This window comes from Populus trichocarpa, chromosome 16 (assembly GCF_000002775.5).
Source record: "Populus trichocarpa isolate Nisqually-1 chromosome 16, P.trichocarpa_v4.1, whole genome shotgun sequence".
Lineage (NCBI taxonomy): Eukaryota > Viridiplantae > Streptophyta > Magnoliopsida > Malpighiales > Salicaceae > Populus > Populus trichocarpa.
In genome coordinates, this window is record NC_037300.2 from 13143352 (window position 1) to 13155886 (window position 12535).

At 32.5% G+C, this 12535-nt stretch overlaps 2 protein-coding genes across 2 annotated transcripts; one reads left to right on the forward strand and one right to left on the reverse strand.

The window, feature by feature from the left end:
* Positions 1 to 2740: 2740 nt before the first annotated feature.
* LOC7488749 (CASP-like protein 4B1) lies at positions 2741 to 5021 on the forward strand. The gene is made up of 3 exons (XM_002322997.4): positions 2741 to 3101; positions 3185 to 3320; positions 4454 to 5021. Exons 1-3 carry the CDS (start codon positions 2845 to 2847, stop codon positions 4643 to 4645), a joined length of 585 nt encoding a protein of 194 aa, XP_002323033.2. The 5' UTR covers positions 2741 to 2844; the 3' UTR covers positions 4646 to 5021.
* A 193-nt stretch (positions 5022 to 5214) lies between these two features.
* Positions 5215 to 7830, reverse strand: LOC7460408 (probable WRKY transcription factor 33). Its single transcript, XM_002323601.4, has 5 exons — positions 7480 to 7830; positions 7182 to 7370; positions 6286 to 6899; positions 6028 to 6189; positions 5215 to 5918 (listed from the first exon to the last, which is right to left on the reverse strand). Exons 1-5 carry the CDS (start codon positions 7801 to 7803, stop codon positions 5468 to 5470), a joined length of 1740 nt encoding a protein of 579 aa, XP_002323637.2. The 5' UTR covers positions 7804 to 7830; the 3' UTR covers positions 5215 to 5467.
* Between the last annotated feature and the right edge of the window lie 4705 nt (positions 7831 to 12535).

The following is a 12535-nucleotide window of genomic DNA, read 5'->3' on the forward strand; positions in this document are numbered from 1 at the left end:
TACAAAATAAATCTAATATTAAAATAAAAAAACACTAATTAAAAAAAAAGTAATATTCTAATAAATATTACTTCATAAGAAAGGTTATAGTCAAACCCCTTCCTCAACTGTTTTATATGTAGTTAATATCTAGCATTCGCCAAGGGGGGGAAGGCACAAAATTGTGAAGATATCTTTGCCGACACGGGAAGTAACCGTGAGACTTCTTTAATAAGCCGAAAAGCTCTCTACTTCTCCGCCAAAGGCCAAGCCTTTCTATTCCTTGTGGCGGACGCTACGAGGGTAGTAGGATGTTGCATCTTCGAGGCTCGGAAGGAGGGGCAGCAGAGAGGGCGGGGTTTCAGACATTCTTATACTAGTCAATTAAACGATGCCAGTCACGTGCTAAGAAATGTTAATATCAGACAAAAAGCTTATGATAAGGATTATCAGTTAACTACGTAAGGATTCCAGGAAGATGACCTTTTTGAGTCTAATATAACATAAATAATTTATATAGTTTTTTTTTCTTCTAAGATTACTTACTTTGTTTAATAAATATAAAATACTTATTTTTTTAATATCTATGTACTTAATGAAAATAGATTAAGAAAAGATTACGTAGATCTTCAATATAAATTCACTTTATTTCCATTATAAATACCGTGTTTTTTTATTAATTTTATGAATTCATGAAAAAAAACTATTGATATATTGTGGTTGCGGTTACGGTTGCTTTTCAAAGTGTTTATTATTTAAAAATATATCAAAATAATATATTTTTTTATTTTTTTAAAATTATTTTTAAATTTAGTGCATCAAAATAATTTAAAAACATCAAAAAATATTAATTTGAAGTAAAAAAAATAAAAAAAAATTAAATTTTTTTAAAAATATTTTTAAAATGTAAAAACAATCCACTTTCCGAAGTTTACAAGAATTTATCATTTTACAGGTATCCGGAAAAAAGAATTGGATCAAGGATTGGTTTTTGGGATCCCGAGGCATGGTTCAATGTCCAGCAATATTCAAAGTTGACCTTTCCCTTCTAGTTGGATTCCAACTAGCAATGTACCCGAATCCAACATGGATTCAAAATGTTTTTGAAAACAAAATGATTTTTTTATATTTTTTTCTTGTTTTCGTATCGTTTTAATATATTAATGTTAAAAATAAATTTTAAAAATAAAAAAATTATTTTAATATATTTCCAAACAAAAAATACATTAAAAAACAATTATCTCTATAATAATTAATAGGCTCTTGTTATTTAATGCTAACGTGATTTAATTGTAATCCATAGACTCATGAAACGACATCAATGCATGACCATATTAGAACCTAATCCAATAGGACATCTCTTTTCATACTTAATAGTATCACCATCCATTATTAAGAATTATTATCTCATGTAATTACCATATAATAGATCTTCTATCCAATCATACACAGTACAATCTCAAAGATTTCTCTCCTCCTACACCTATACTAAGGACCTGTTTGAGATTGTGATAGCGGTGGTGGTTCAAAATGCTTTTAACTTAAAAATACATCAAAATGATATTTTTTTATTTTTTAATAATTATTTTTAAGATTACCATATTAAAATGATATAAAAAAATAAAAAAATAATTTCTAATAAAAACAATAAAATAAAATTTCAAAAAACACAGTTTCAACCGTGTTCCTAAACTGTCACTAACTTAAGTATCGGATGTCCTACCAAAGAAAACCATGGAGTCCAAGTTCAACGATCTCAATTTCATTGTACTCTTCCTTAAGATCCCATTCCATCTATGAACCTTGAAAAGATCTTGATTTCCTAGGATTCTCCATCAACCTCGTCACTAATCATTGTTCTTTCTTGTAAGCAATTAACAAAACTTCTTAAGTTCATTTGACAACTTTTTATTAATTGCTTTTGATGAAGAACAACATTAATTAAAATCCCCTATACAGATGGGGGACTAATTTGTAGTTTCTCCAAGAACTAATATATAACCACCATTGTTTTGTCCAAACCATGGCCTAACCAAAGCCATACAAATAACTTCGTAAGTTCATTTCAGCGAAGTGAAATCCCAAGTTTTAGTTATGATATCTGGTTTGGGACTAACCTAAAAAAAAATCTAAGTTATTAGGTTATCAAATTAATCATTTGGTCAATTATTTTTATTAAAATAATATTATTTATTTTTTTTAAAAAAATTCTTAATAATAATTTGGTTAAATTTAAATCAGATTTAGCTATATCTACCAGATCATTAAAAATCTGATTAAATTAATCAAATTTTATTAGATAAATATATTTTTCAATTGAATTTTAAACCCAGTATGAATTAGATATTTGACACAAGTTTTTCACATTTATTTCATTCCTATAGTATTCAATTTCTTAATCTTTTTTCTCTAATTTGCATTTCAAATGAAGCATCCTATCAACAAAAAGGCATCATTTATTTTGATATTTACCAAAAAAAAAGAAGAAAAAGTCAAGCTAAGAAAAGAACATCCTTTCTGCCGAATCCATAGTTTTCTCCCACTTTTGGCTTGGACAGCCTTTTGCTTCGCTGGACCGTATCTCCCGTTGTTAGTTACCATCTCGAAGTTCCCACTACATTCCACGTGAATCTTCTGTTCTCTTTCATCCAATAAATTTTCGCCACGCCATCAAAATCATATTCATTTCACACGTGTCCAGCTTCTATTTGCTAACGAACTAGTAAACAAGCATCGGCACTACACTAAACGCGTACTGTGCAAAAACCCCCCAAGCAGAACTCCTTCCCTGCTTGTCTTAATAAAATCTTGTTTCTTATTTTCACGTTGTTCTGTTTTCTTGAAATTTAAGACATTAAGCTGAAGATGTCAAATTCAGAGCATACACCACCGAAGAAGGACGTAGAATCGCCGGCGACTGACAATACAACACCAGCGGCGGAGACAGGAACGGGGTTTGGTGTGGCGCCGATTACAAGGAGATGGAGAAGAGAGGACATGTTAAAGAGAGGGTCATTAGCATTGAGAGGATTGGCTTTGTTATTTTCTTTGCTTGCTTTTATCATCATGGCCAGTAACAAACATGGAGATTGGAAAGATTTTGATAAATATGAAGAGTACAGGTAATTAACAATGGAACTGGAATTGGGGTTTTAATTTGGGAGTCATTTAATATTTTTTATTGATTTTATTGTGATAATTATAGGTATTTGTTGGCAATAGCAATACTTTCGACTTTTTATACGGCCGGGCAAGTGTTAAGACATGTTCAAGAGCTTTCGACTGGGAAACAAATGTTAGAAAAGAGGACTTCTGCCATGTTTGATTTCTTTGGGGATCAGGTTTGACTCTCTAATTCCTTTTTGTTGTAATACATTTCTGTGATTTGTTTAGTTTCTAAGAAATGGTTAAGTATTGGAATTTGATCTTTGATTTGGACTTTAATGGGTTTAATTTGATTGATGGTTAAGATTTGTTGAATTTTGTGAAGTAGGGGCTGATATACCCCAAGTTCCATTCTGCCAGTCTTCTTGACAGCCAATGATTCTGTATCTAGGCCTTGTGACCGGGGGTGTTTTGCATGTATTCATAAATATTCAATTATTAAGAATACATTTTTTTTTCTTTGAAGCTGACAACAATGTTTAACCAAACTCGAGGAAATTAGAGGAAATTTGTCATTAACTACTATCTTCTAACAAGCTCTGCAGTCAAACTAAGGAAGGATTTTCTATATGTTGTCGACGTTTAGTTTATCGCAGTTGTCTCATTACCTAGATTTTTCTACATCTAGAACATTATTTGTAATGTATGGTTTAATTTGTTTCTTATATCCAACTTTGAAATTATAGATGCATTTGCAAGTCCTCAACTCTTTCTGCAGCAAGTGGTTACACTTGATGGACGGGGATGATTTTATTGAGAGGAAAAATAGTGTCACTTTTCATTGATTTTCATTACACTATCAAATTATTTGATTATAACTTTGGAGAAGTTTCCAATCTGAATTGTATCAAACCCTCCAGTTATTTTTCTGTTATCGATCGATCCCTGCCTTTTTTTAAGCCTTTTGCACCTCCTTTAAAGATATTCATTGGTGTGCGCATGGATGGTGGGACCAACATTCGACCCAGTAAGATCTAATTATTGGTTGTGTAGAGGAGGCTCAAATTCAACTAACAAGGGGAGAAACTTTTCAATCTGTTGTATCCTGAACTGGAAACTGCAACTCCATGAAGTTTAACCGACTTTGTATCCTGCCAATTAAGCTAGGTGACAAAACATCACTCTACTGCCACCAATAAGGGGAACTTGATTCCTTTGACCCAACAAGTTGGTGAATCTGAGAGCATAACCTAGCTAGTAGGTTTGGTGTAGACCTTTTCTTTTGGCAACTGGCTTTGATTTGTTGGTGCATTGTATGTGAAGGTTTTAGATTGTTACAACTTTCCTTTCCTTGTTCCTGAATTTGCAGATTGTGGCCTACCTGTTGGTATCTTCAGCTTCTTCAGCAGTTCCCTTGACAAACAGGATGAGAGAAGGAGCGGATAACATATTTACTGATTCCTCAGCAGCAGCCATTAGTATGGGGTTCTTCGCGTTCATATCATTGGCATTATCAGCTCTTATTTCAGGATATAAACTATCAACTCAATCTTACATTTAAATTTCTGTCTTTCGGTGAGTCTAAGTAGTTGCTGTCTTGTACCCAACCGGGACATTAAAATGGTTGGTTAGGACCTACACGACAATTGGGGTGACTTTGGTTCATCAACAACTGCGTGGAGCCACTCTCCTAGCACGACGCCCTTGCTCTTGGGTTATGAGCAGCACAACAGTGACTCTACTTCTGGTGTGTGATTCTTTGTATATGTTGATTGTTTCATCTGTCATCCACTTAATATACTGTACACAAATTTCCGTGTTGAATAGATAGCACTGTGCACAAAAGCCCTTGCTTTGACTGTAATTTGGCATTGAATATATTCAAAACAAGAGAGGAATCTGTCAAATTTTCCTTTTTATGTATTATTTTTCGATCAGCATTCATGGTTCTGTTTTGGCAAGGATGTATAAAGAAAAAGGCATTTCTTGTTTTCAAGTCCTTCTCCCATCATTAGCAAATGACAAATTACTGATTAATTATCACAGGAACAATTCCACAATTATAGCAAGTAAAGAAAAAATTGGACCAAAGATTTACAGGGCTTCGGAGAAGAAAAAGGGGCAGGGTAATGCAGTAGCAAAGAAACTTCCAAAGTCTTATTCAGTCCATGGTCAAATATGACTGCATACAAAAAATTAACATTTACCTTTCTTCTAAGTAACCTTAAACATTGATTCGTGGAGGCCTTGTCTCTTGAGTTTCAAATGGCCCCAAAAACAAATTAAAAAATTGCACCAGATGTATAACAATATACAATAACACAGACATATCTAATTGAAAATGTTTTTTCTGATCCTATCTTTTCCAAGTGTTAAGTGATTTTTAGTTAAGGAAGGGATCAAAAAATGAGTCATTCTTTGGTTCTTCCTTGGCTCTAGGGAAGACACCCTCGGAGTATTGTGTTTGATTCATGTAGGTGCCATTCTGCTTTCCAAAACTTGAGTATTCAAAACTCCCTTGACCCTGTAACATTTCGAGGGTAAATGGTGCTTGACTTCCTGATGCTGGTAATGATCTTGTGCTGTGAAGGGAGTTTGGATAACTTGTCTGGTTAGAATGATTGGCCATGACGGAAGGCCTTATAGGGATCGGCGCATTGGCAGTACTGTTAGCAATGGATGGAGCTTTGTTCATGTAGCCGCTGCCGCGGGCGGCTGGAACATCATGGTTGTGTTTTCCTTCATAAGTTGTAATCACAGCTCTCAAATCCTGTGATGCTCGCTCTACATGTTTCCTCACAGGACAACCAACAGATGTGCATTTGTAGTAGCTCCTGCAAATCACAAGATTGTGACTATTAAGAAACCAAGCGGGTAACCACCTTCAATGACAAAAATGATCCTTTTAGGCCAAAATTATGATGAAGGGATATCACTAATTACCTTGGATTCGGATTTCCCTTGACGACTTTCTGCCCATATTTTCGCCACCTATAGCCATCATCAAGTATGTCAATGTCACTTGTTGTTTGAACCACAATTCTAGGTTCTCTAACAGTCCTGCTCCCAGCACCTAAAATACTCTCGTTTTCGTTCTGTCCCTGCCTGCAAAATCACAAAAGAACATATTTAATTAAGCTCATGCAATTTCAGTACAACAACATGGGTAAGGCCATGAGAGACGATCTTGTCTTGGCTTACCATCTTTTGGCATCGGGTTCATTTGCATTGTCCTCTTCTCCTGAATTCATTGATGAACTTTGGTCAAATTCATCCTCCCCAAGCGAAATCGAAGAGTCCTCCTGCATCATGCTAGACTCTATTGGTGCGATTGATTGATCAGAGATTTCTGAGCTGGCACCTCCAGAAGGCTGAACTAATTGAGAGGATGATCTTCTGCTGGATTGAAGCTTGGGATGGTTGTGACTTCCTTTATAAACTATTTCAGTAATCTGTCCATCCAAAGATCTCTCCACCTTTTTCTTTGTTGGGCAATTCGGATATGTGCACTTGTAATAACTCCTTGGATTCTCACTCCCTTTCACTTGCTTTTGTCCATATTTTCTCCAGTTGTATCCATCATCAGACCTTTTATTCTCTCTCATATAATGAGCTGATTGATTGTATTGGTTGAAACTTGGTTGAGCAGCAGTGTTAACACTTTGCATGTTAGCTTGGAGTGGCACCAACTCCGAGGAGAAACTCTGCTCTGGTGCAAATTCTGATTTTACTCCTGTTTTCTGATCTGATGAAAAGTCAGTTTGCTTTAATTGGTCAAAGTTCCATTCTTCTTGTTTCCTTTTCAGGGATTTCTCCTGTCAAGTGGAACCACAGCAGGTTATGGAAACAATTCTAGACTTGAACTAGACTACAATTTCTCAGGATCCTAAAAAGTGATGGTGAATTTTACAAAAACCAGTCCAGTTTTTCCATTTATTTGTTACAAAATCAGTATAGTTATCTTGAATTTTACAATTGCATCATAAATTATCAACGAAAATTAGAAGGGTCAAATGGTGAACAGTCTTGACTTTTCAAAAGCTCCAAACTCTTACAATATAGAACTGTAGTAAAATATGTTATGTAAAGAAAAGTACCACTGTAACACTGTTTGAAGAGGATTGAAAGAAGGATGATGAAATTGCAGGAGGCCTTGTCTGGGTTGGGAAAGAGAAATCACTGTAGTTTTTCTCTTCTCCACTAACACCTTGCTGATTGTCATTAGAATTACCCCTCCAGTTGAAGGTTTGACCAGCAAAAGCCCCAGTTGTAGGAGATGCAAGACCCTGAAAAAACATGACATAAATAAGAAACTAAAAACAAAAAAAAAAGCAAACCCATTTATCACCATAAAAAAACATGTCCATACAAGCACAACTCAGTCCATGAACTTACATTAGAAGTAGGGAAAAGCACAGGTGAGTCCAAGAGCTCAGTTGGGCTTAAACCAGGAGGAATGGCAAAGTAAGAAGAAGGAGAAACTGGGGGAGGAGAAAAGGGTTGAAATGACTTATAGTTTGGGATTTCAATACCAATTCTATCATTCGTTCCATGGTCATAAAGTCCCCAGCTAAGGTTGTCCATGTCTTTGTTATTACTAGAAAGAAGATTAGTAAAAGAAGAAGGAGAGGAAGAAGAAGTCATAAACTGGGTCGAGAAAGAAAAGTTTGATGGAGAATTCATAGAATTTGATATGCTCGCAGAAGCTGAAGATGCCATGAAGTTTGAAAGTCTTAGAGAGGTTAATGAGTTTTGTAAGGGAATATATAAGGGGTTGGATGCTAATGTTTTTCGTGAGGTTTGATGCACGGAGGTCTCTCTCTATGCTTCTTCTGAGAAGCTAGAAGCAAAGTTTGACTGTGGAAAATATTTTTGGTCAAAGCCACGAGCTTTGACTGGACTTGTCCCATTTGGAAAATGGCGGCTTAACAACTCAGCTTCATCAGTGATCAATCACTAGCCGGGAGGCTGCATGGTTAGCCATCTGTCTTGCCTCTGATTTGCTCAATCTATAGCTCTATGATCCATGCTTTGGATGGTTTAGAAGGGACCATTTTGCAGGAGATTTCTTTTATTGGTGCTATTCCAATTTGGAATTAACATAAATCTCCTGAATTTTATTTTATGATATTTCAGCAAGCTACAAATCTAAGGAGGAGGGATGATTTGTCAAAAAATAAATAAATCTAGCAAGTAATTGCCTATTTTTTTTATTCTTACATTGAAATATTAATAACCTTAATTAAATAATATTTTTATTTGGTATCGATTTAAGTTTAAAATTTAAATAACCTCTTAATTAATAAATAAATTTTCATGATTTCAAGAGTATTAATTTATAGAGCTTTACTGTTTATGTAAATAAATAAGATGAAATGGTATTGAGTATTGATTTGGGAAATTAAGAGATTTAAAATCTAAATATTAGGATGAGTTGTTAACTATTTTTCATAAAAACAAAATAAGGATTGGTTTTGATTTGAAGTTCCATTGATATTTTATTAAATGTATGAAAATCTTATTAATTTGAATCAATTATTAGGTTATATATATTAGATTAATAAGTTATATTTCTAAGTTTGATATCATAACATAAAATCACAATTATAATTGTCAAATCCCATCCAAGAATTAATTTTAAAAAATAACTATGTGAAAGCAACAAGAATCTTATTCCCGTTTTTGCTACATATTATTAAAGCCTAAGAGATATATACACTTTTCTTTGGACTAATTTTGGGGTGTTTGTTTTTGAGGTAACTTTTATGGTTGTGGTTTTAAAAAAATAAGTTTTAAAAAAGTGTGGTTAGCTGAGGTTAATTGAATTTAGATACGTGTTTGAAAAAAATTATAAGTGAAGTTTATGTGCAGCAAAAAACATGTATAAAATGTTTGGTAGTTGTGTGATTGCGGTTGCTTTTCAAAGTGCTTTTTACTTGTAAATGCATTAAAATAATGTATTTTTATTTTTTAAAAATTATTTTTGATATCAGCGTATTAAAATGATCTAAAAACACAAAAAAAATATTAATTTGAAGTAAGGAAAAAAATAAAAAAAAATAAAAATTTTTTCAACAGCGCTTTTGAAACTAAAAAACAAACAGTATTTTACGAAACTCAGTTAAAAAAATATGTAAAAACTGCTTTACAAAAACTGCATTTCAAACTCAATTTTTTAGTAGATGCCGCAGTATAAAACATAGTTTTAACAATTATCAAATATCTTACTATGTTTTTTATACCACAAATATAAAAACAGGTGCAAAACAAACGTAGCCGAACAAAACATGAAAAGCAAGAAACCAGGCTATAAGGTCAAATTCTACGTTAGGCATGTTTGTGAAGGATCAACAATATTAATATTTGACTGTCACAAAAAGGAACATATGGATCATGCTTCCATGTTTACTTATCCTTAGTATCATAATATATATATATATATATATTTTGTGAAAAATCCACCAAGTTTATTTAGAACAAAACTAACCCTCATAAGTAAACATGGCATTACCATATTTTCTTTTTAAATTACTATAAGTTAATAGACAATTAGAGAAAAACAAGTAAACTGTCATTATTCAGTATAATTTCAGTTAATAAATCACCTAAATTTCAATTATTACAAACATTAATACTTTAATTATCGTAATTGTTAGTTATAATCATATATATAAAAAACATAAAATCATGCTAAAATTTACTTTAAATTTGTTTAAAAATTATGTTAAGACTTGGAATCACGACTTAATTTCTCATTATCTCAAAAACTAGAACTAATTTTCACTCAACACACTCAATTCTCAAGTCCAAAAACTCAATCTTGATTTAAAATTATAATATTTAATGATAGTTTTTTTAGTAATTAATAAATTATATTGATCTAGTTATATATTGTGATTAAATTAATTTATTATATTTAATTTTTTCCCTAACAATAATAATTTATTTGAAGCTTAATTTTCTTCATGTCACGAATAAATTAATAGCATGGACTAAAGAACTTCAAAACTTTTTCCCCACGAAGAAAAGAACCTTCAAATAATAATTTACTCTCCAAAGCCAGTGAAGCTGTGAGCTAGCCGCTATTCACTGTTGAGGCATCAAGTCTGACCATTTCTCCTTTGACTCACTGCGTGCATGAAATAGGATAATATAATATATTATAATTTAGTCCTTGTACTTAGAAACTATATATTTAATCTCCATATTTTTATATTTGTTTATAATTGAGTCCCCTATCAATTTAGTGCTCCTTTTTTCTTTTTGCATCTTGAAAAACAGAGTAAATAAAAAAGAATAAAGTAAAATGAGGAGACTTGTCTACAAAAGGAGGGATTTTTGGGAGAGAAAAAAAACTAAGTTAAAGACTATCAATATCAGTCCAGAAATCATCTAGGTAGTGGCCCAGTGGTAAAAGCTTGGGACCAAGAGGTTTGCTTCCTCTGTGGTCTCAGGTTCGAGTCATGTGGTTGCTTATATAATGGCCACTGGAGGCTTACATGGTCGTTAACTTCAGGGCCCGTGGGATTAGTCGAGGTGCACGCAAGCTGGCCCGGACATCCACGTTAAACTAAAAAAATATATATATCAGTCGAGAGACTATCTAATTATTTCTGACACTATAAGGCTAATTAATTTTTGAGAAACTAAGCTTTAATTAACTCTTCCTGAGCTGATGTTTTTAAAGTAGCTAATGTTCCTCAATATAATTTTGATAGAAAATGTTAAGGCAATATTTATTTTTGTGTTTTAAAAATATTTTTAAAATAAATTATATATTTTTTATTTTTTTTCTTCAAATTAATATTAATTTGATGTTTTCAGATCATTTTGATGTATCGATATCAAAAATAATTTTTTTTATAAAAATATTATTTTAATATTTTTCAAATAAAAAACACTTTAAAAAATAACCAGAATCACACTTACTCCCAAATCCCAAAGACATGCAGCACCGAAACAGGGAGGAGGTTCCAGGGTGCGGCGGTGGCTAGCACCTGGGTTCGTCTCTCCCGGTGGACTTGTTTGACATATTTGGAACCCTTTTTTCCTCCCTTTGCCAACCACCAATCCACCAATTACAGCATGGAACAGCCAGCCAGAGAAGAGGCGACAACAATGGCCAAGCACAGTGACCTCTCATCTGGGAAGGTGCAGTGTCTTACCATGCATGGCAGTTTTGTTGACTTTTCAAACAGTATTGTTCCTCGGAATAAAGTTCTGACGGTTGAGAGGGGAGACGTGGTCACGTTTCCTGTGATAACACAGTAAGATTTATCAAATAAAAAAATCAATCTGTGATTATACCTAAGACGCAAATTGCACGCTCAGTCTTAGCTAGCACCGAGCCCTTTCGTCATCATAGAAGTTGACCCTTCGATTGGCATATGATATATTTTGTCGCAGAACAACCTTATTTAAGTGGTTCAAAACGATATAAACGAAGATTTATTTTGCAGGCATTTACATGTGATGCGAAAAATATAGTGATACGATGATAAAAGATGTAACTTTGGCGGCGGCGGCGACGGTAATGGTGGTGATGGTTGAAATTGTTAGATGTTTTTATAAATAGATTATTGTTTGTAAAATATTTTTTAATAAATAAATTAAATTTAAAAATTAATTATAAAAAAATAAATAAATAAAAACATTTTTATATAATATATTACAAAAGCACTCTCGGTTGGAAATGTTAGATTCGAGTCTCATCATCGATTTCTCAAAAAGCAACATATTTATGTTATTGAACGTATCCTATTTGTAAAAATACTTTAAACTTCACGACATAAGTGCATTGCATTTCTCCATATCTATATGAATATAAAGAATATAATGTTTTACATTTTTTTTTTATCACATGAAGAAATCATGCATGTAAACATAAAAAAATCGGTTACTAAGAAGGATAGGCTTTCAAAATGTTTAATTTAGACCAAAAAAATCCAATCCAACCAAAATTTTTTTATCTTTTTAACCACAATTATTCAATAAATTCAGAAAATCATTTAATTAATTTTAAGTAATTTTTACAATATTCCAGATAATATGAATAATTTTCTCAATTTCTAGATGATTAAGACCCTTTTTGACTTTGTGGTCCAATCATATCGTTGAAAAATTTTGAATTTGTTTTTAATTTCAAATTATTTTTTATGTTTTTTTATTGTTTTGATATGTTAATATTAAAAATAAATTTTAAAAAATAAAAAATATATTATTTTCATATATTTTGAAAAGCAACACACTTTTCAAATAAGTTCTAAATACGGGATCCACAAGCACATCCCCCCTCTCTATTTATCTCTCTCTTAATTAAAAATAACACCCTAAAAATGTGTTTGTCTACACATGAAGAAATCACAAATTAATTGTATTTGGTTAAGTTTAAACCGATGTTTTTCAAACATGGGTCCCGCAAAAAATAGCAATGAAACGCAGTTTAAGAGAA